Raw genomic sequence first — 22845 nt, 5'->3', positions numbered from 1 at the left:
AGAATTGTTTTTATTATAATTGCTAAAAAGGGCTTTTAAAAATTTTTCAACATTATCAAGTATAAAATATTATCAATACATATATAATATAATTTTTTATACATGATAATGTCGAAAGTAATTTTTTAAAAGCACTTTTTAGCAATTATAATAATTATTATATGATGTTCAAGCACACATAAAGTCTAAACTGTTTGAATTTAGCTCTAAAATATATATTCGTCACTGATATCTAAATTGTTATTACCAAAATTTGAATAAAGATTTAAAATATAGTCACTTGAAAATGTTAACATATTCTGTTTAACATATTTGTAAAAGTTAACACATAAAAAATTATGAATTTTAATAAAATGACTATTAAGATAATAAAATATTTTATTTAGATAACAACAAAATACTTTTATATCTAATCCAGATTAGTAACTATTTATTATGTTCAACATATTTGATATTAATTCATTGACGTGCGATAATTTATCTTAGTTACGACAAGTTGCTCAGATTAGAAGTTGTTCTAGCACGAATTAGTTTTTCTTAAGTGTAATTGATGACAACAGCTTGAGCAAAAAACAAAATTGTTTGTAATGACAAATCAAATTTATGGCATAAAAAAGGCGTGAAAGATATTAATTAAAAAAATAATTGTAAGTGTGTTTTTTATAACCTGCATTACTTGGCAATTAAAAACGGTGATAAATGTCAAATGGCAAGAAGCAAGAAGGATATGGCCTTTGGCAGTTAGCAGCAGTTGGGTAAATGAAATGCCAATTAAAGTGCACATAAAATACGAACACATTTGCCTTTTAATATGCAAGCTTTATGCTTAATACTCAGATTGTTTATAATATTATTAATGATTGTGTGCGTTGGCTGATAAATGATTGTTATTATAGCGAGCGCGCATAACTCAAAACGTTGCGCATACGCCACGAGAGCCAGAGCACCAAAGTGGGCAGTCCCAAGAGCGCAATGCCAGCACTCACACATACATACATGCATACGCTCGCACACTCGTACTCGAGTGCACACAAATATCTAAACAGCAAATCAAGCAAACTTTAATATGGCTACAATTTGATTACGAGCCGCAGTGAGTGCGAAAGAGCGAGCGCAAAAGATTGAGAGCGTTAGAGCGAGAGAGTGAGCGCAAACGAACGCCACAAAGGCAACACCCACTTCCACCGTGCGATAGCATGCGCTTGAGTGTGAGTGCCTATCTGTGTGTGTGTGTTCGTGACTCGAAACTCGTTTGTTTGCCCATTGCGCCAGCCAGTGGCTGCCTGAAGTCTCTCGACAGTCTCGCTCACAGCGTGCGTCCAACCGGAAGCTCAACACGAAAACCCGCAGACGTTCGTTTGTTCGTTTGTTCGTTCGCTCGCTCACTCGCTCGCTCGCTCCATCTTGTTGTTTTTGTTCAGTTGCTTCCCCATTCCAATCAGAAAAACGAACAGCAACAACAACTACACAGAGATAATCGCAGCGGTGCCAAAAGTTTGGCGTCCTGTGTCGAGTATTCAGTTGACTTTTGTCCGTTTCTACGCGAAATTGCAGTCACGTCGCGTGCGGTGTAAAATGGTGTAAATGCTGAAAAGCCGTCGCCAAATGTGAGAATTGTAATTAATGCAATAAATTCATAATACTTTGTATATAAATAAACATATGAGTGTGATCGACAGCAGACCAATCAAGTTACTTGTCATTTAATTTGTCGTCCTTCCGTAGTGGCGATTAGTTGACTTTTAATATTCATCGGAATCGGATTTTGCGTGTCGCCTTTTATCAGTGTTTCTATTGTTAATTATGTGTTTAATGCTGTTCGTGAGCGTATTATGCAAATTTTGTTTCGTTATTTTCGCCAACATTATGCAAATGTATCTAAGAGTTGTGCCGCGTATCTAAATACACACTCGTATCTCTATCGCTTCATCAGTGTATATCTGTAAGTGTCGTGTCATTTATGGCATAGTGCAACAGCAGCAACAACTAATTAAATTTATGTGCACTCGAATTTCACATCCATTCGAATCGGTTTGAATATCTGAGCGGAGAAACAAAACGATTTGCTGTCGAACAATAAATGTGCTTTAAAAGCAATTAAAATTCGTAAAACCACAAAAAAAAGGCTATTAAGTATAATAAACCCCACTTCATTTGCATACAACTTCAACATCATCACAACCAAGCAACAACAAACAATTGGATCGAACGATATTCAGCATTATAAAGAAAAGTAAGTGGTCTACATATTTATAGAGCTGGTATCGCAATAATATTACTCATGTAACCAGAGATATTCATTTTGTGGTGTAACCAAAATGTTTAAACGGACAAATTTCACTCGATATTTCTTCGTCCCTTCTTTCTTTATAAAATGAGTTTTCTACCTTCAAATTTTCCTCGTTTTGTTGATATATTATATCCGCTGTTGTTATTTTTAATGTGAAGTATACTTCACTCTTCTTTATTTCAATATAGTTCACTTGACGATTTCATTTATTTTAAATATTATTAATAAACGTATTCTTGCATAACCATTTATTTTCTATTTTAAATATACCTGTAATTTGTAATTTATTATTACTTGTATGTTATATAAATCAGGTATCCATTTAATATATTTATGGATATGCTACAGCTTATCCACCGCCAATACCAATTATGAAGATATAAAATATCTGCATCAAATTGTATATCATTTTATAATTGGCAACAAAGTTGCAATGATGTAAAAGTGGTTATGGGAATTAAGCATTAAATAATTCAAATAATCATCTGAATACTTACTTACTCAATTGCAATAGCCGCAAATGCATACTGCTGAGGTGACAGTAATTAGGTCTTTCAAGCAATTTGGAAAGTGGCTTTAATTGAGCGCACATTGTCCACATAAAGTAGACCATTTAAATTAAGTTCAATGAGGCAAATAATACATAAATTTAAGATTTAATGTTGATAGTTCTACTCAATAAGCAGCGTTCAATAGCAGCTGTCACCGAATAAGGCCGTATAGATTGTCTCTAACGAATCGGTAACCGATTTGTAAATAGTTAACTAAATTGCCGACGCGTAATTCATAATAGACTAGAGATCATTTAGTCATTCGGAAGCCGAACAAAACATGTATAGAGACAGTGAGAGAGACAAGAGAGACGAAAAAAGTGTAAGAGACGAGCAAAACAAAATGAGGCAATTCGATTGAATATAAATATAAAAAGCAAATGTAAACCCACCATAAATCAACGGAGACAAAAGCAACAAAATCTTTTTAGCTAAATCAATTTCAATTATGACTTTTGCAGTCGATTGTACAACGAATTAATTTCGCTTTTAATATAAATATATATATTATTCGTATCGCAAATTTATGCAGCTGGCATTGTGATTGCCATTGTATATTGTTATAAGTATGCATAAAACAATGCATAAATTCCCATTTCAATATTGTAAGCAATTCCATAAATATGTCCGCTTTGTTTTGTGAATATCAAGCGAAAAGTAAATACAAGTACACAAGCGCTGAGCAGATTGCCTGCTAAAATGATAACTAAGTTCCACCCTTGTGGCACGAAACAGAAGCAGACAAGAAAACTTGTCTTGTATACTTTCAGCACGTTGCACACAGGAAAGGAGAGATGTATTAACACAGACATGTATTTATTCGCACAATTTCATTATGGCAAGATAATGGCTAGAGGCCGAGAGCATACAAAAGACTTAGGCACCAAACTTGCGCTGCATAGAAAAGGCGACAACACCATGACTATTCATTAAGCGTTTCGGAACAGTAACACATTCATTCGTATGCACATAAATTACACATGAATGTGTAAGCTGTTGATAAGCCCGTATTACGAGTACCAATGCTTAAACATGCCTCATAAATAGTGAAGCAATTGTTAAGGTTAATTAGCGTCGAGAAGTTGCAATTGAATGTTGCTTAGAAACCAATTAGATAAAAATCTAAATTATATTTAGCTTTCCCTTGAACGAAGACTAACCTTCAACTTGGCCAAATCACATACGAGTATCTTAATTACACGCCTACTCTTTAACCCTTGCTACACTTTCACTTTCTCTAGCTTAGCCCAACAAGTGCCATTTCATAAGGCAATTAACTGCTGGCGCCAACAAAGACAACAGCAGACTCAAGTCAACAATGGTCCAGACGGAAAGAACATTGCGATGCCAACAATGACACAACATGACAGCAGTTTCCACTTCAAGTGCATTGCAGAAAAGGCCAATAAAGTCATTAGCTAGAAGTATCACAGTGTGTGTTACGGCCATAAAAACGGGCCAAAAGGCAACTCGGGCCAACCTCACAACAGTGCAACAGTCGAGGTCGAAAGTCAGCTAACGCTGCGTGTGACCAGTGGCACAGGTTACATGATGTATCCATATCCGCAACCATATTCCAATCTGTATCCAGCTCAGTGTGTGTGCATTTTAAGCGCCTTTTAATTTATGACACTTTTATGAGACCAAAAGGCAATAAAACTAAAATTGGTTTTCGACAAAAAGGCAAAACAAACTCAGCAATCGGACCAATAGTTGCCTTTTTGGACAATTGCATCATAAATCTTGACCAAAATCGTTTAACAAGGCAACTGCAAGGAAAGGTCATTGAGAGAAGCACAGGGTTGCTTTCATTACTACAAAAAAAATTAATAAAAAGGCTTTAGCAATTTAGTAAGCTGCACTTTAAGTAGCAGCATTGGTCTTTGTCACACCAAGTAAACTGGGCCCTTTATCAAGTACAACTTGTTTGGTGTGCAAGCTGGCAACTCTGGCTGGCACAACCCTCAGCTAAGTGCAACAAACGTAATTATGCAACTTTTAACACTAGCTCTCGCAACTGCTGCAGAAACCTACACACAACAAATGCAGGTAGCAAAATATGAAACACGCAATACGAAAATGTCAAAAAAATTTACAAGTAACAAGCAGAACGAACAGGCAATGATATGTGTATAAATATATTTGTGTGTGTGTGTGTGTGTGTGTGTGTGTGTGTGTGTGCGAGTGTGCAAATTGCACACTAAACAGGTCAACGGGACAAGAACATGGCAACCCAATAGGAAGCCCAGCCAGACGAAACCAGTGGCCAACAAGCCAAAGACCCATTGACCCGCTGAAGGCATTAGGGGCTCAAACAAGGGACAGGGATAGAGACTGGTCTTGACAGGGGCAGAAGTCATGCCGTGCGTTGCCTAATTGCACGTAAGGTTCATGGGTTTGACAGACAGGAACTCGACCTCGTTGTGGCCCTCAGCTGGCCGAGCTAATCGAAAAATAGTTGGCGTCAAGCGTCTGGGTTGCTTGCTGTGTGCCAGATTTTTAGAAAGTCCCTGACCAACTTCCAATGAAAACCATTATGTAATGCTCGCATATAAACTTTTGCAAGTGCATTGCATTTTAACAGAACCCTCATATAATTTCGTTGCACTTATTTATAAACATTTTTTCAAATTTTCTGCTGCATTCCGTTGGTTACTCCCTTATGTGTATTGCCAGCTATCAAGCTATTGTTAATGTATTTAACAATAAGCTGATAAGCATGCGTTATTCATAATGATTTCATTATAACAACTTATCGGGCGAAATAATTCCAAGAAACAATCAGGGCATTTATCGCACAAAGGAAGCTGCTGGCCTACAAGTTCGGCGATAATTGTGTGAGGAAATCTTAAACTTAAGTTTCATAACGCTCGGATAAGTTAAAGAGAACAGCAATAACTATGATGTGTATTTCATTCTTTTCATTTGTTATATTTTTATTTAAGCTTATCTCAGTATTTCCCATGCCCATTATCTAGAGTACTGGCGCCAAGGTCTAATACTATAGCAATAAAATCGTACAGTTATGGTCGATGGTAGCGACAGCTTTCAAAAGATTTCTACACCTCGTTTTATGTTAGAATATTACGCGCTGTAATTAATTAATTAATTAAAGACAAGGGAAAAATTAGGCGACATCTTTTCACAGCCAAAAGAAACGACTGTCGAGTTTTCCACAGCTATTAATTGCCGCTGCGTCTGGCAAATGCTCTCACAAATGTAAATGTCACCAGCCCAGAGTCGAGGAGATGGGGGAAATGTGAGCGGCGACTGTGGCAGATAGAGAGACGACATAAGCCGCGACGACGCCAAGACACTTAAAAGCTTTGTGCAGTGAGACAGTCAGACAAACAGACCGACGGAGTGTCCACATTTGAATTCCTGGGCAGCCGAGGCAGCAAAGTATTGGAATTTGTCTGCCCGCGTGCCGAAAACTTGTCACAGCTGCCAGTGTGGTCGGGCAGAGAAAGAGATGCAAGAGCGAAGAAATGCGAGTGGGAAAGAAAAGAAGATGTACATGGTTGAAGATCAGTCGTGTTGACGGCAAAGATCAAGCAGAAGGGCAGCTTAATATAGACGCCAGTAAAAGGGCCAAAAAATCAAGTTTCTAACCAAAGGACTTTAATTAGGCACAGCGACAGAAACAAGTTCGTCGCTTAAGTCTTTCGTTTTGCACTACCTTTCACGGTCTGCGGGCGATCAACCAGCATAAAATTAGGTATTATTATGTGACTATGTAATTAATTAGTGCACAAAATGCACACGAATAAAAACATTATCAGTAATTTTTCAAATTGGAGACATAACAACAGCAACAACAATAACGCACCATTTCCGCCATCATTTGAGCAATTGATAAGCGAAGCACTCACTCGAACTCAAATACGAATACGAGTATGAGTATGAGTATAAGTACTCAACATTTGTTATGGTCTAACACTGTTCTTCTCACAAAATCACCGATTGGAACAATCAGTTAAATGCTCAAGCATTCTTATATCGCTCGTTAGTTTTTGTTGCTGTCGTTAGGGGGAAGCTCTACCTCTATCTCTCTTTCTGTCCCACCCGCACAATCTCCGTCTTTGTCTGCTTATCACTTGAAATATTCAAATTGAATTTCGTTGAATGCGTAAGTAGCAACATTTCAATTGCGTTTTAGTTGTTGTCAAGTACTTTGGGAAGCAAGAGTACATTGTTTGAACATACATACATACATATATATTATGTATGCACATGTGAGAGTGTGTGCGACAGTTTCAGAGCAGTCAAGTGTCACAGCGATGAGTAATTGCTTCAGCTGCACGCAAAAGCAAAAGCCCTAATAGCATTCTGATAAGCCATGTCGATATACTCTGAAGGCGAAGCACTTACTTTCAACTCAAGTCTCATCGAAAGTTATACTCTACATGGCGATATTTCTTATCTGCATTTCCACTTTCCGCAAGATATTCTGGCAGGGTGTAGAAACACTTTTCAAATATTTTGCATCAATTCTAACGATAGTAAAGGCGACATTATTAATAATTTATCTAGCGTTAAAATTGTATATAATAATTGAGCGTAATTTTTGCTCTAATATCATTATACCTCTACTTTAAGATTCATATTTGTATTGATCGACCTGGCTCAGTCTGTTTAAGTTAAATTACTCAATTAATAAATGTACAGTACAAAAATGCTAGTAAAAAATTAGTCTAATATAATTTCTAGTTAGAACTCTGGCTAAAGCAAGCGAGCTATTTAGTTTAACACTTCATTGATCCACTCTCGAATATGCAAATTAACTCGATGTAAAAGTGACAAACCGCTTGATACACTCCATATTGGAGTCCGCCGTATTGAAGCTGGAGCTCTCGACGAATGCATTTGGTACATAAAAACGCCATAATTACAAGCTGAAACTGCCTAAAACACTCAACGAGAGCTACGTCTGCATCTGGGGAGATTCTCATAATTATATATAAGAAGAAATAAACATACAAATTTGAATAAAAACGATATAACCACTGAAATGGGTCTTGAGGGACGTCGCTTCAAGTGGAGCTGAAGGTGAAAGACTGTGGCTGTGGCTGGCGTACTTTGCCATTAAGAATCGAACCACAAATCCACTTAAAATCACTACAAAAACCAATAAAGATTTCTTTCATCTTTGCCGAAGGAGCGCGCGAGACGGCAACAGCATTGGGCGAGTGAGATGGCGAGAGGGAGCGAGCGAACAGAACGAGTGATCGTCGACAATGAGTACGAGACAATCATGAGACGATCAATAGACAATGTAATCATATGCAATGCCAGGGAGGGGCTTAGGTTAGGCTTAAAGAAAGTCTCTTCGGCATACGGATTGAGATTGAGCATATGCTCAATCGATACTTTGCGGTGACGCCACTTTGAAATCTTTTTTTTTTTGTTTTCTTGGTGACATTTGTTAGGTTTGGCTGGCTGGATGTAAAAGGGTTTACAGGATTAGTGGAGCCGGGACAATTATCATTTGTCTGCTTGTTATCAATAGCTAAGGGAAATACTTACGAGTCAACAATAATATTTACTTTCATTCACATTTTACTCGCTCCATTTCTCCGTTTTCCATTTCCATTCCTATTTTCATTGCCTTTTCCATTTCCATTGAAATTACCAGGAAAACGCGTGCCAGTCTTCGTACCCATATTCGAGACCTTTCTTTTAGCATATGCGCCTGATAAACGTCATAAAAGTTAATCACCATGGCAGTTCCAGCAAGTTCCAGCCTCGTGCATCAACTTCAGATTCGGAATCAGCTTCAGCTTCTCGGTTCGAGTCTCAATCGCGTCGTCAGTTTCAGCGTCAACAAGAGATCGTGTGGATGATCACATTAACGGTCCGGGCGCATGATATATAAAGCTGTTCACAAATTAAGGTCCATTAGCGCAGCAGGATGTGTCAGCGTCGATTGAAATATGCGCTTGTCCGCCTTGCGGTTCTTGTTTTGACATCTTTCCGTACCTTCAGCAGCTTCGCTTCAACATCTTGGCTCAGCGTCTGTCGCCGACTGCCAACTGACTTTGCCTCACTTTTCACTCGCTCCAGTCACATCTCTACAGCGCAGCTACAACTCGCATTTTGCTTTTTGCATTTTAATGGAAAGAATTTGTTCACCGTCAGCCACAGAGAGAAACCTTTTTGACGGGTGAATTATGTGTTTTTTTTTCGTTTGCCAGAAACTAAGGCAAATTGTTTGATTAATGATCGCTCGACACCACAGCTATTGACAATGCTGTGACTTCTTTTGGACTACTTATGGCTATCTATTTTGTATATCAGTCTTCAGCAGATTATAGTGAGAAAAGAAACAACAAACTCGACCTCATTAAAAATTAATCTCAATTTTAAATACAAATTTTAGCTTAAAATCTGATTGTATGGAATTTCTTATTTTTTTGGCAAAACAATTGTCATCATGTTGTAAATAATCTTTAGATGTCCAGCAGAATGCAGTTTCAATGACTGTGTTTTATATTTCAGTAGTTTTTTAAATCTGTAAAGAGTTTTGATTGTCAAAAAAATTTCATAAATAAGTCAACCAGATACTTGTATACTACAGAGAATGTTTTTATCTAACATATGTTAGCTATATACATAGCTTTTCAATCGCTTGTACAAGTCGAAGATTTAAAAAGTTACCTAATAAAATATAATAGTCAAGAGTATTCAAACTTCGACATGGAAAATATATTTTATGTAGCTATTCCATCTACTCTTCCATTATTAATTCGAATTAAATTTCAGGAATTGTCAGCTGAGTAGGTGCCTGGACAGTTTTTTGAGATTTAGGACTGTAATTATAAGTACTCTTTCTAATTTATTCCTTGCCAAAGACCACTGACTGCGGATTAACCCCAATATTAATGGACCCTCATTAGGCGCCGAATAAACAAGCGAGCAACAATTAATTAAAGAGGCCAGCCTCGGCTATCCTTCGATCCTTGTCACAGTAACTTTCAGACAATACAAAGGAATTGTTTGGATACACACACTCGAGAATGAAGCGAGTTTGATGAGCTGGTGACAGTTGAGTTCGGGTCTGGGACTGATCTATTGCCTGGGAGGATTACTTTCACACAGCGACAAACGTCGCCTACCGTTCTAGGAGTAAGTAGCTCAACTCAAGTGATGCTGGAACCTGTTTTCAAATTCTGTCCTCAGTTTCAAGTGCATAATTGTTCAAGTCTTACATGAAATTGACTAATTTCGTGTGCCTTTCGGCCAGCTTAAGCGACGTCACCGTTGCTGCTGACGAAGTTGCAGCGCAGTCAGCGTCGACGTTGACTGCATGTGAAATGCACCTACAAATTTTTACCTGTCAGTACGTCACGCATAACTCCATCTCGCTCTAGCTGCGTAGTGTGTCTCATCCATCTCACTTGCACACTGAGTTTGTGTGCAGGCGACGCCTTCAAGTGACACTCAGAGGGATCGATCGGAGAGGCGGACGGACGGACGGACTGATGGACGGACAGACAGAGTTGCCTGCCCATTGATGAAATTGACTTTTTATGTTGTTGCCGTTGACTTCTTTCCGATTTTGCGTGGTGCTGTCGCTGCGACTGTCTCTCTGTCGCTGTCTCTGTCGACGCTGACTGCGACGGCTTTGGACTGAACTGGAACTGGATTTTTGGGATTAAGTTTTTGTTTACTTTGAGGCGTTTTTTAGTTTGTTTGTACGCCTCAAGGAAGTCGGTTCGTTGTGCTCGCGATCTGCATCAATAACAAAAACAACAAAACAAAAGCAACAATAACTCAAATCTGTTAAGTGCTCGTAAATGGATTAATACGATAATTTATTGCTTCATTATTATAAGCATTAATCAAAAGGCTTACAACAAAGTCCATGAAACGCTCAGACCAATTGATCGCGCCCAAATAAATAATAATCATCAATGTAATCGAATCCATCGATTCCAATATACATTTTATAATATATACTATATACATTCCCGTGATACATATTCAGTGCCTGTGAATTTTGAACTTGAATTCCGCATAACAGTCAGTGCTATAAATCAATCCTAAAACGAGCTGCTAAACCAAAAAACAGTCGCAAAACTCAATAAATTATGGGCATTTTGCTAAGTGATGGCGATGTAAGTTTGATTAATTTATAAATATATTGAGTACTTTCAAAAATATTTATTGCTTGGCGATTTCGGAAACACGTTTCATTTCCCCATCATTATTTATAAATCAGCAAAGGTTGAACTATATATTCGAATAAAGTAATAGAAAAAGACAAAAATGGCAATTTGTCAAAAAATAACAAATTGAATTTCTAATGAGAATCAAGAGGTTTTAATATTAGTATACATTTTGGTAAATATGTATTTCAATACGATAATTATATAACAACTGCGGTCCTCTCCGCATTCTTCTCATGAAAGACTTTAACATTGATGATTTGGCTTAAAGGAAAGAAGTATCTTAGGAATAAAGAAGAATTGAAACCATGTAAGATGTACTAATTTTTGATTAGAGTATGATCTTTATTTAATCTTAATTAATTCGGTTCGATTTGATGCTCAGATTACGTTTTATTATATCTTTATAAAAACCCTAAAAAAAACGTGTATGTTAGTATCAAGCTGTATATCACATATTTTGGTAGTTTATCGCACAAAATTGAGCACAAGCGTGCCGCTTTGTTGATTGTAAATATTCTTAATATATCTTAATTATCGCATTATTCGAAATTGGTTTACTCTCATAAAACTTCTTCAATTAGAAGTTGAGTGAGCCAATCATCATATTAAATACGAGTTTTGCCATATATGGTTACATTAATAGCACACCAAAACACGATTTTATGAGACAGAAACTAAACTCTCTAGTCTCTGAACGAATGACATCCGCTAGAGCAATAAAGAGAAGTGGAATTCCCGCCGCAACAAGCCATGAATGAGTCAAGTGTGAGTGCAGCTCAGCTCAGCTCTCAGCTCGGCTCAAGTGAATGCCAAAAACAGGATCCTGATGGCATAGACCTGGCGCTGGCACCCGGTTTCTCAAGCGCGAGAGAAAGAGAAACTTATAAAAGAAAGAAAAACACTTATAGCGCCGCTTTAATCCTAAGTGTTCCACCGTTCCCTCCTCGTTTGGCAGCGACTGCGGCTGTGGCTTGTTTGTAATTTTTTTTTTTTTTTGTCTTCACTTGCCGCGGCACTCAAGTGGTTTTCTCTGTTTGTTTTTATTCCTTCATTTGCAGTGACAAATTATTAACGTTCTACTCATCAGCATCTGCAACAGCAAGCAACATCGACAAAGGCAACATATCGACCTGATGATCGCTAGTCTGAGTCGAACTGTGCCTCAATTTTCTGAAATTGATTTTTTATTGCTGTTTATTTTAATTCCTCGCCTTCGTCCACAAATCGCCGTCCGTTGATTTTGGGCTCGCATTTTAATAAGCGCCAAAGCGCCTCTGCAGCCACCTTTTGATCCCAAACTTATTCCGATTTCGATCCTTGCTCTTGAGACGGCAAAAACGCATCTACCAACCAACCTCCGTTCCCCATACTCGTATACGAGTAGAAACGACGCTGCAACATGTTGACAATTTTTCGTGTGGTCGCCGCTTCTTTGATCCGGTACCGCGCCGTGCTCCATGCTCTTCTCCCAATGGCCGGCGCTCTCTTTGATCGACTGATCTTCTAAAGGGAGCGACATCATTATGCACGCGTGGTCAACTCTTTGATGGCTCTTCAGCTCTTCTCCTCGCTGTTACTGCTGCTGCTCTTGTTGTTGTTGTGTTTTCTTCTTTTGCTCTTGTAGAACGTTGCACATTTGGTTGACATTTCAAGAATGGTGCTCAAATCTGCATCAATTAATATTATGTTTAATAGAAGAATTTATTTGAAATGTATTGCTTTAGTTTAGACAAAGCTATTTGAATAACCTAAACAATTTTATATTCAATTTACTTGGCTTTGAAAGTATTTTGGAAATTTATTCTTATATGATTTACATATCATAAATATAGATTTTAATCAACAAAAACATGTAAGGCCATGTTGAAGGCAGTTTCTCTTCATTCTATTAGTTGAAGTTGTCTTGATCCGTCGGCTGACGTCAAGTGAATTTGCCGCCGGCATGAAAATAGATGCCAAATGGCATTTGTGTTATGTAATATGTGCATTTACATTTTGCTTAGAGCTTCAAAAATTATTTAATATTTTTTTCGGTAAAGTATCGAAACAAAATTCTCCACTCCTCACATCAAATTCGCAGGCATCTGTATTTTTGATTTGTTCGATTTTTTTTCTTAATTGTGAAGGAATATTTACTTATGCGAGAGAAATCTCTAGAGATTGAACAGACAGGCAGAAAATTAAAAAGTTCATACATCATCGCATTAAATTTCTGGGATAAGATAAAGACGTCAAATGTTTTTGAATTGTGTTCTTGCTTTTATTGTTGGTGTAGGCAGAAACTCAGTAAGATTCCGATACATATGAATATGCGAAATAAATACAAATTTGCAATTGGCACCTTAATTGATTTTGATGTGAAACACAGATTTTGGTTATTGAACTTTCATTGTAAACATTGGGAAAAAGAATGCAATTGAAACAATAAACGAAAGTCGTAAAAATGTATTAAAATTCATACAAATTACACTTGAAGGCTTTTCATGTAGTACAAACATGTTGAATGAATTTTGAAAATATGAATAAGGCATTTCAAATATAAATGCATTTTAAAATAGTTTATTAAAAGTTAAGTAAATATATTTTAGTTGTGCTAAAGTACAACTTCTGATTAAAACTTTAAGAGAGATGAGATGAAAAATGATTGATTTTCTAATTATAATAATAATAATAATAATAATTATATGTTGTTTTGCACTATCTAACAATTTTTTCTATTAATAATTTCAAACTGAAGATACCCATTCTTCAAATAATGAATTATGAACATTTTAATTAAAATGACAAAAAAAATGAATGGTCATCATCACTCATATTATTTTTTTAAATCGAGTATTTAAGCTTCGAGACTTAACTTAAATAATACTAGATGGTAAAACATTAATAGGAGCTAAAGAATTATTAAGACACACCTTCATATAAGTAAAGGGATATTCAGCAGTGCACTATGTTGAATTTGACCCGTTTTCGTGGCCAAAACTCATTTTTCGCAAGTATTCAAATTTCCGTGTTTTTAATGTTACCATGTTGAGAAATGATCAAATCGCGATATTGTATACCGAAAATGTTAACTTAGTTTAATGTTAAAATAACAGCTGTTAAAGTAAGCTGTTGCAAGCAGACAATACGTGCAGTGTTAAATGTTAAATTTGCGATGCAATTTCAAATTGGCATATCTCCCACAAAAAATCATTGAATAATAAAATTCAAAAGGAATATTACTTCTTTAAGTTATTACTATGTGTTGATACTAATATGTTCCGTGTTTTGTTCGTATTTTTCTAACAATTTGTATATTTAGCAAGTGTTGTCCCCTTGTCACTTTTCGAAAGAAAGTTGAACTTTCCAAAAGGTTTTAACTAAAATGTTCAAATTTGTTCAGTAAGTGTCCATATACATGTTGTAGATCTGTCAATTCTGAATTCATAACATGTAAGCTCATTATGCGTTTTTTGCGGTTTTTTGCGTAATTTGAATTATTAGGGAGTAGCATTTGGCCAGAATTGCAGAACTGCTAAAGCCTTTGCGATTTTTTTTTTCTTGAATAACTTCCATATTTATTATCCGATCTGAACCAAATTTTCAGGAAGCATTTGAAATAGGACATTCATCATGTGTTCCAAAATTCGGGTCTCTAACTTGAAAATTGATTTATATATTCGCTTTTTTTCGATTTATGTGGGCGTTGACACGCCCACTTTTCTAAAATACCTTCGTATAGCAATAACCTTTATTATACAAGAAACCTGCATTCAAAAATCTTGTTAATATAAAAAATTTTAATTTTGGCCACAAAAACGGGTCAAATTCAACATAGTGCAGTGGTTTCTATGGAATATGGATTCTCACTCCGAAACCCACGCAAGGCAATTTATATACATATATCCATGCACATATACATTAACACACACATAGAGTGCACATTGAAAAAACTGTGAAGAGACTGTGGAGCCCACGCACAACATCCATAAGATACCCACTTATGAGTGCAGAGCTGCAGATACAAACGAGTCACAGACGCTGCAGCTCGCCATTTATTTGGGATGGCTATGGGCACGAAAAGGGCACCGTGAGTGGAAAACGAGTTCTGCCTCAGGCAAAGAGAGCGAACCGATAGCGTGTTTTGTCTTGCGGGTGGAGGGGGAGAAAAGGGAGGTGGAAGGCAGGCAGCTAAGGAGCCGAAGTTGAAGTCAAAAACAAAAAATGGCTGCTCGCAACGGGGTGTCGCCCAATGGCAGCCGAGAGCAAGGCAGTCAGGTTGTGAGTGTGGGCGTGGCAAGCGAGGAAGAGAGAGAGAGAGAGAAATAGAGAGGAGGAAACAAAACGAATTGTCGGCCAATTTATGGAAATACGTTATCTAATTTGCTGCTTTCACTTATCAATTCCATTGCAGTCCACATCGGATCAGCAGTCGACGCGCGATTATCCGCAGTTCAGCGGCGACTATCACAACGTGCAGCTGCAGGTGGCCGCCGTCGCTGCCAGCTCCAAGATGTATCACAGCAGCAGCGCCGCGGCAGCTGCCGCCTATACGGATCTGGCCGCTGCCGGAGGCGCTGCCAGCGTGTCTGGCTACCATCATCAGCAGGCTGTAAATGCACCCGTCTATGTGCCCTCAAATCGCCAGTACAACCATGTGGCGGCCCATTTCAGCAGCGCTGCTGCCGCGCAGAATGCCTGGACAACGGATAGCTTTGGCTCGGCGCATGCCCAACTGCCGGCACAGTTCTACACACAGAATGCCGTGATGATGGCGCCGTGGCGCAGTGCCTACGATCCCACGGGATTTCAGCGATCTTCGCCCTACGAAAGCGCAATGGATTTTCAGTTTGGTGAGGGACGCGAATGTGTCAACTGCGGTGCCATCTCGACACCGCTCTGGAGACGCGACGGTACCGGTCACTATCTATGCAACGCTTGCGGATTGTATCACAAGATGAACGGCATGAACAGGCCGCTGATCAAGCCCAGCAAGCGACTGGTGAGTGCAGTGAGTAGCCATCTCCGAACCTTTTAATCAATTCACATACTAATCATGACAATTTATTGAAACAGACTGCCACACGTCGCATGGGTCTGTGCTGCACCAACTGTGGAACACGCACCACAACCCTCTGGAGGCGCAACAATGACGGCGAGCCGGTGTGCAATGCCTGCGGGCTGTACTTCAAGCTGCACGGTGTCAATCGGCCATTGGCTATGCGCAAGGATGGCATTCAGACCCGCAAGCGAAAACCTAAGAAAACAGGCAGCGGCTCAACTGCAAGTGGAGCATCGGGATCCGGATCTACTGCTGAGGCCATCAAAGAGTGCAAGGAGGAGCATGGTAAGCATTGATTCATCTACTAGATATACAATATTGTAAATAGATATAGTAATGATAGAATAATAATTCATATTTTAAAAGATTTAATTAAGTTCCATTTTGTTTTGTTGATTGACGCCTATTGACGCCGTGCATCTAAAGTACATTCTGCAGAAAATCACTTTAAATACAATACAAGTCGCTTCATTAAAAAGTTAAATATTACAAATCTAAATTACTTAATATTGAAATATTTAAATATTAATGTCCAAATAGCTGAATTTACATATAGTATCTCTGTTACATTATTGTCCTTACCTATAAAAAAAGATATTAATTCAAAATGTTGTATTCAGAACATAGAAGTTTTAGCGACTAAAAAATATCAGTTACTGTAAAACAAATTCTATTATTTATAGTCCGCAAATAAGATAAAAAGTCTCAAAAGGCTGACAACAGATAAGATAAATTTTTTTGGTAATTTAAACATCAATTTCCAATCAGTTTAGAACCCAGTTCTTATTTTGTGTTAATCGAAAATTTTAATTTCAGTTTAACCAAAAATAATTGTATAAGCATTTATAAGCTTGTCTCATATTTGAACCCTTTTTTTCCTGGCTTATTGCAGATCTTAAGCCCACGCTTAGCCTGGAACGGCACAGCTTGAGCAAGCTCCACACGGATCTAAAGAGCTCACTGGCGAGTAGCACTGCCAGCAGTCTCATGAGTCAACATCATGCCCAACAGCAGCAGCAGCAGCAACAACAGCAGCAACAGCCACCACCGTCACATCAGCAATGCTTTCCTCTCTATGCCCAGCAACAGCAGCAACAGCAACTGCAACAACAGCAGCAGCAGCAGCAACAGTCGCAGCATCCTCAGCACAGCCATCAGTCGCAATTGAATGCGAGGCAGTTGCACGGGGCCGCATCACAGCTGTATACACCCAGCAGCAGCTCGGCCGCCTCTGCCTACACGACGCACAGTAGCAATGCAGCTGACACGCCGACACTAAGCAATGGCACGCCCTCGCCTCACTATCAGCATCATCATTTGCATGCCGCAGCCACGGGCAGCTCGCACGGTCATCATGCAGCGGCGGCACATCATCACATACATGCCGCTGCTGCAGCCGCTGCTTATGGAGTCAAAACGGAGGCAAGTGCCACCAACTATGACTATGTGAACAATTGTTACTTTGGCGCCTCGTTTGGAGCACTGGGTGGAGCTGCCACATCGGCGATGGCAGGTGGCGCGAGTAGCGAACTGGCCGGATATCATCATCAGCACAATGTCATACAGGCAGCCAAACTGATGGCCACATCCTGAGCAGCTTGGCGACCTGTGATCTCTTACACAAAACACATACAACACAACACCATCGTTGAAGCTTCGTTGGATTGGTATTGAAAAGACTTTTGAATTTAGTTTAGCAATAGTTGTATAAGTTGTAATTAGTTTTTATGGCCTGTAAATAACTGCGCGATAGTTTGAGTTTTGTACAAATATTTGTTTGTTTATCGCTTCGTTCCGTTTCTGTTTCCTCTAGCTTACGTAAGTATCCACAACCAGAAGTAAGGTAAATAGCTCTTAAAATCCATTGTAAAGTGTTTTTGCATTAATCTATTTCTCGTATTAGCATAAATTATCCACAACATATATATATTAAGCGCACACAATCATTAGATCATTTAGCCATATGTCTAGCAAGTTAATTCCATGCATATTATGAACTAAATAAATAAAATTATCATTGAAAAGATTATCACAAATCGAGCTGTTTGACTATCAGCCTAAAAGTATGCTCCAAAAGTATGAATATTTGTGAACATGGCCCTCAAAAGTATGCAACATCAAATGAGTAATGTGTTATGTCTGGGAACTGTTTTGAAATAGCAAATGAATTCTATTTTTCAATCATTTACCAATTCAAAAACAAAATATATTTGAACTTAGTAACTTGACTGCCAATAAATTTAATTCAATTAAATTTAAATTAAATTTAATTTAATTTAAACATTAAATTACTTATTTTCTCTGATATACATATACTCTTATAATGCTGTTTGTTTATTCGTTTTTGAAGATTTTATATTAATTGTTATCAATTATCATTGCATTAATGACCCTTTCACAATATTTATGTGCGCTTTTATCGGTCAATGTCGCCCAAAAAGACCGACATTAAAAATCAAACAATGGTAAAGTACATCGACGGAAATTTTAGTTACATGATCTGCATATAAATAACCAATTTAATGGCCCATACTGAAGCTATTGAACTCAAGGAAGGCATGTTAAGTTCAACATGTCTTTTGCCAATGTATTTGATGCTGCATTGTATCGGGTTAACAAGCATGTGACAAGGCAAAACAGGCGATGAGCCAAAAAATTGTGTAATTTGCGAATCGAGCAAAAAAGATATTCAAAATGACTTTGTAATTATTATTAAAACACAACGAAACAATTAATAATACATACTATAAAAAAGTCTTTTTGTGATAGTGACAAAGGCTGTAAGCAACATGTAAACACAAAGGTAAATACCAGGGTATAAAAAATCGTTACAAAAGTCAAAGCTAATTTGGCAATTTCCGCACGCGACGAAAAGATGCTGATATAATGGTGAATGTTTGGAAAAAAAAAACAAAAACAACAACAACAAAAAATGATTGCCGATGTATTGTCGCAATAGCAACCTTGCCGGGGGGTCTGGGTCTGGGCATGCAACAATCGAGTGAGTGGGAAAAATGCAGAAAGAAAATAAGAAAATTATAAATATTACGCATTATGCATATTAATGCTTTTTTAAACATCATCGATTATCCGCAGCATCAACAAAGGCAAGGCAAAATGATCGGGCACAAAACTTAAAAGTAAACGATGTGACTGCATAACAAAAGACTTGCACCAAGCTGTAGGGGCAGGGCAGCGAGTAGTAGCGACATCCACTGCGGCAATGAAGCATTGAGCGAAACCGAAGCAAAGCAAAGCACAGCAACACCCATGACAGTGAAGCCCGCATCACAGTCTGGCAGTCTCTTGCCCTGCATCGCTCTGCCTCCCTCCGCGGCGTTGTCTGCGTAATACCAGAAGTAGTCAACAGGTGAACAACTTCAGTGAAGTTGGCGCAAAGACAACGGGGGAGATGGGGCGTGTACCGAAGTCTCTGGCTGTGTATGTGGCGCAATGGGCAAAAAACAAGTTGGTGGCGTATACGCAATGAACGAAAGTAAAATTCAAAACAAAATAAAAATCCAAATATCAAAATAACAATATAACAAATACCTGATTAAGTGCTAGTATGGTTAAGGCGCAAACCGAATGCGCTACAAGCGTACTTTTTTAATTGCACTTTAAGTGAAGCACTCGCCAATTTTATTGACATAGTTTATATCCAACTGAAATCAAAAAGCTGCGACGTAGACATTTAAATTTCAACTAATATACTAAAATTACCACGCACTTAATCTGCTCAAAATAGGAAAAGAATATTTGTAGCTTTAAAATCAATCTGAACCCCATCGAAAATATTGTAGGGTATTCTCAAATTTAGCGACATCTTGCCCAGTGGTCAGCTGGGAAACGAGTGTAAGCGCGTAAGTTCGAGTTCGAGTACAAGTTCGGGTTTGGGCTTGAATTCCACTGTGGGACTGCAGCAGTTCCCCATGCTCCAAGCTTGTTGCGGAATTTGTGTACGAGTGCAAATGTAAACAAAAAATGAACTAAAAGTGGTCGTCGTTGGCCACACAACCGACACCCGACAACTGACTGCCGACTACCAGTCGACAAGATACAACAGACAACAACTAATGTCACGGTTTCGTACAACATTTCAGATGAGTGCCACAGCAATTGGGTTTGAAACGCCGTCGCCAACAGACGCTTTAAACGGACAAGTTGAAAGTAGTAAAAATCGTGTAAAATCTGTGAACAGGATTTAGCAAAATAATTAGGAAACTGTCTCAATAAGGATATTTGTTTTTGCGGCCAAAACATGTTTAACTCTGCAAACTGGAAGTTTCAATACAGCTTATGCGCTATCAGTTTTATTTATCTATTACCAAGCACGGCGGCCTACACTCGGGAAATTATTAACGACAAGCCGCCACTGCAGGAGAGACGTAAGTATCACAGAATACATTAAGGATATTATGTAACGCAAGGAAATGCAAACGTATTTCCAAGAGTTTCTTTTAATTTCCTGATGGTTTCAACTAAACAAAGCTACTTAGTGAAAATGAACCCTATATTTATATTCTTGAGTTTTTGAATCTCGAACACCAATTGTGATATATAAAAATAACAGAAAAAGTTAATATTTAATGTAAGTGGCATGCCTAAAGTGGAAACAATATAAATTTAACGATAAATACTTTAGGAAAAATAATATGGTGCGAGATGAAAATTTTATGATCGCAGAAACGTGACCCATTGATACTAAAGTATTTAATAGTGAATCGGATTTGCTTCCAAGAATCCAATATTTTTATATTTGTATAAGTAGAAAACAATAAATATAGCAAACTATTATTTAAATGAATCTTTTAAGATATTTGATGCACCTACTTAATCTATATTATATTTTATAATTAGCACCATGGCTGCAAACCTGTAAGCGATCCAATCCCAATGAGAATAAATGCTTCCGACAGTTATTTGAGGGCTGTTTTCCCGCTCTCGCTGCTGGCATACCAGAGATTGGAGTGAAGAGCTTTGAACCACTAACCATTGATCAAGTATCTCTTTCAAAGGGCAGTGGAAATTTAGTTTTATCTGGCGGCTTTCAAAACCTAGTAATTCGGGGTCCATCGAATGCAACTGTTAAGCGGGCAAAGTAAGTAATGAACCTTATGAACATTTGAAATATTTTGTAATGACCTTTTATTCTGGTAGCTTGGATTTCATACGTCGTCAGCTTAACTTCGAGCTGGAGTTGCCAAAGCTTCGCATAAGAGCAAAGTACAATCTAAAGGGCAACATCTTGTTGCTGCCATTAGTTGGAAGCGGCGATGTTGCGATGGCTCTGAAGAATGTTAACACTGCTGTGCGTACCAAGATATCGCTGCACAATGAGACCACAACCGGGGATGAGATCATTCACATTGATGAGATGAAAGTTAGCTTCCAGGTGGGCGCAATGCGGATTCATCTTAAAAATTTGTTCAATGGCAACGAAATTTTGGCTGCATCGATAAATTCATTTTTAAATCAGAACGGTAATGAGGTCATACAAGAGCTGCGGCCCGATCTGGAGTTGGGATTGGCTGACATATTCCATGGTCTCTGGAATAATGTTTTCTCTAAAATGCCGACAAAACTCTGGCTAATTTAATAGGATGATTGTATTATATACATAAATACTAATTTATTTTGCATTAATTTCTAATATCTTTATTTTTCTATTTGGGGAATAACTATTTTTTTTTTAACTATGATTAAATATTTAGTTTTTAACAAATTGCTTACAACTTCATTCGGGGCAACAGCTGTTCGTAGGTGAATTCATTAAACAATTTATCAATTGAGGCACGCAGTATATCCACGAGCACCTTAGTCATGAGAGGACGCACTTCTTCGGCCAAAGACTTCCAGTTCTCATTGAGGAAATCGTTCATACGCTGACCCAGAGCCTTGTCGCCATTGAAGAGATTGTCCAACTGCATGTGCACATTCTGCAGATCGTATTTGACCTTTATGTCTTTGATCCTCAAATAGGTCGCACCGTTCTTAGTATATTCCTCTCCAAACATTTCCGTGTGCATTGCGATATTGGCTAGTTAAAGAAATCACTTGAATAAACGATGAAAAAATCAACAGTGCAGTCACTTACTTAGATCCACAAAACAATGTCCATCACCCAACATCGGCATCATCATGATTTTTCCCTTAATGTTATATTCGGATTCCAAGTGCAATTTGGGGAAAGTCATCGCCACAACGAACTTCATTTGACTAGGATCGATGCTCAATTCGTTCAATTTATGTGTGGACATGCCAGTTATCTTCACATTTTTATAAGTGGAGTGCAGATAGATGGCACCAGAATCCTGATCCATTTTGATTTCTGGCACCGTCAACGGTTCCATTGGTGGTATGAAAAGTTCTGGGATGCCATTCATAAGGCGGGGCTTTAGAGATTCAAAGGATTCCCGGGCACAGGTATTGAGGTCCGGAGAGTCGCGATAACATACCTTCAGAAATGCGGCTGGAAAAGCACCTTTAATTCTTTTGCAAAACATAACAAAAATAATACTCACGCAATGACTTCCCTTTTGGAGCAGCCTGCATCTGGCTGGCCAAAAGAACTAGCCCCACAATAAAAATAGTAATTTTTTGGTTCTGCTTCATTTTAATACAATGATTGTGGCTAGCTTCAACAACTTAATGTGAGTTCTGAGGGTTTGTTCCATTGCTTTTATACCCGAGAGTCGCCAGCTTTTGGGCAAGAAACTGACGCATCCAATTCTGCCAGACTTGCAATTTCTCGTGACATTGCAGTCCTCAGCAAATTTACAAAGCCGCACT

The 22845-nt window shown here is 38.1% G+C and overlaps 3 protein-coding genes across 5 annotated transcripts; 2 read left to right on the top strand and 1 right to left on the bottom strand.

The window, feature by feature from the left end:
* Window positions 1-1366: 1366 nt before the first annotated feature.
* On the top strand, window positions 1367-18083 carry LOC117574890 (GATA-binding factor A). Of its 3 annotated transcripts, none has more exons than XM_034258927.2 (4): window positions 1367-2233; window positions 15406-16002; window positions 16068-16338; window positions 16946-18083. In XM_034258927.2, exons 2-4 carry the CDS (start codon window positions 15505-15507, stop codon window positions 17644-17646), a joined length of 1470 nt encoding a protein of 489 aa, XP_034114818.1. In that variant the 5' UTR covers window positions 1367-2233; window positions 15406-15504; the 3' UTR covers window positions 17647-18083. The 3 variants fall into 3 exon arrangements, with proteins under 3 accessions (XP_034114818.1, XP_051863267.1, XP_051863266.1); XM_052007307.1 differs by lacking the exon at window positions 1367-2233 and adding an exon at window positions 10476-10958 and having other exon boundaries at window positions 15406-15993; XM_052007306.1 differs by lacking the exon at window positions 1367-2233 and adding an exon at window positions 10480-10958.
* A 2079-nt stretch (window positions 18084-20162) lies between these two features.
* On the top strand, window positions 20163-22035 carry LOC117574884 (protein takeout). Its single transcript, XM_034258916.2, has 3 exons — window positions 20163-20441; window positions 20914-21154; window positions 21214-22035. Exons 1-3 carry the CDS (start codon window positions 20315-20317, stop codon window positions 21650-21652), a joined length of 807 nt encoding a protein of 268 aa, XP_034114807.1. The 5' UTR covers window positions 20163-20314; the 3' UTR covers window positions 21653-22035.
* LOC117574885 (protein takeout) lies at window positions 21685-22735 on the bottom strand. Its single transcript, XM_034258917.2, has 3 exons — window positions 22578-22735; window positions 22151-22525; window positions 21685-22093 (listed from the first exon to the last, which is right to left on the bottom strand). Exons 1-3 carry the CDS (start codon window positions 22666-22668, stop codon window positions 21783-21785), a joined length of 777 nt encoding a protein of 258 aa, XP_034114808.1. The 5' UTR covers window positions 22669-22735; the 3' UTR covers window positions 21685-21782.
* Window positions 22736-22845: the final 110 nt, after the last annotated feature.

Source organism: Drosophila albomicans, chromosome 2R (genome assembly GCF_009650485.2).
Source record: "Drosophila albomicans strain 15112-1751.03 chromosome 2R, ASM965048v2, whole genome shotgun sequence".
Classification (NCBI taxonomy): domain Eukaryota; kingdom Metazoa; phylum Arthropoda; class Insecta; order Diptera; family Drosophilidae; genus Drosophila; species Drosophila albomicans.
This window is presented reverse-complemented; position numbering and strand designations above follow the sequence as displayed.

Excerpts from the sequence above, each read along its gene's own strand:
- LOC117574890 (XM_052007306.1), top strand. The coding sequence starts at position 10,932 with ATGGGCATTTTGCTAAGTGATGGCGAT. Across the intron at positions 16,003-16,067 it reads GCAAGCGACTGGTGAGTGCA|ACTGCCACACGTCGCATGGG; the intron begins GTGAGTAGCCAT and ends TTATTGAAACAG. Across the intron at positions 16,339-16,945 it reads AGAGTGCAAGGAGGAGCATG|ATCTTAAGCCCACGCTTAGC; the intron begins GTAAGCATTGAT and ends GGCTTATTGCAG.
- LOC117574884 (XM_034258916.2), top strand. The coding sequence starts at position 20,315 with ATGTTTAACTCTGCAAACTGGAAGTTTCAATACAGCTTATGCGCTATC. Across the intron at positions 20,442-20,913 it reads GCCGCCACTGCAGGAGAGAC|CACCATGGCTGCAAACCTGT; the intron begins GTAAGTATCACA and ends TTTTATAATTAG. Across the intron at positions 21,155-21,213 it reads GCAACTGTTAAGCGGGCAAA|CTTGGATTTCATACGTCGTC; the intron begins GTAAGTAATGAA and ends TTATTCTGGTAG.
- LOC117574885 (XM_034258917.2), bottom strand. The coding sequence starts at position 22,668 with ATGAAGCAGAACCAAAAAATTACTATTTTTATTGTGGGGCTAGTTCTT. Across the intron at positions 22,526-22,577 it reads TCCAAAAGGGAAGTCATTGC|CCGCATTTCTGAAGGTATGT; the intron begins GTGAGTATTATT and ends GTGCTTTTCCAG. Across the intron at positions 22,094-22,150 it reads ACATTGTTTTGTGGATCTAA|CCAATATCGCAATGCACACG; the intron begins GTAAGTGACTGC and ends TTCTTTAACTAG.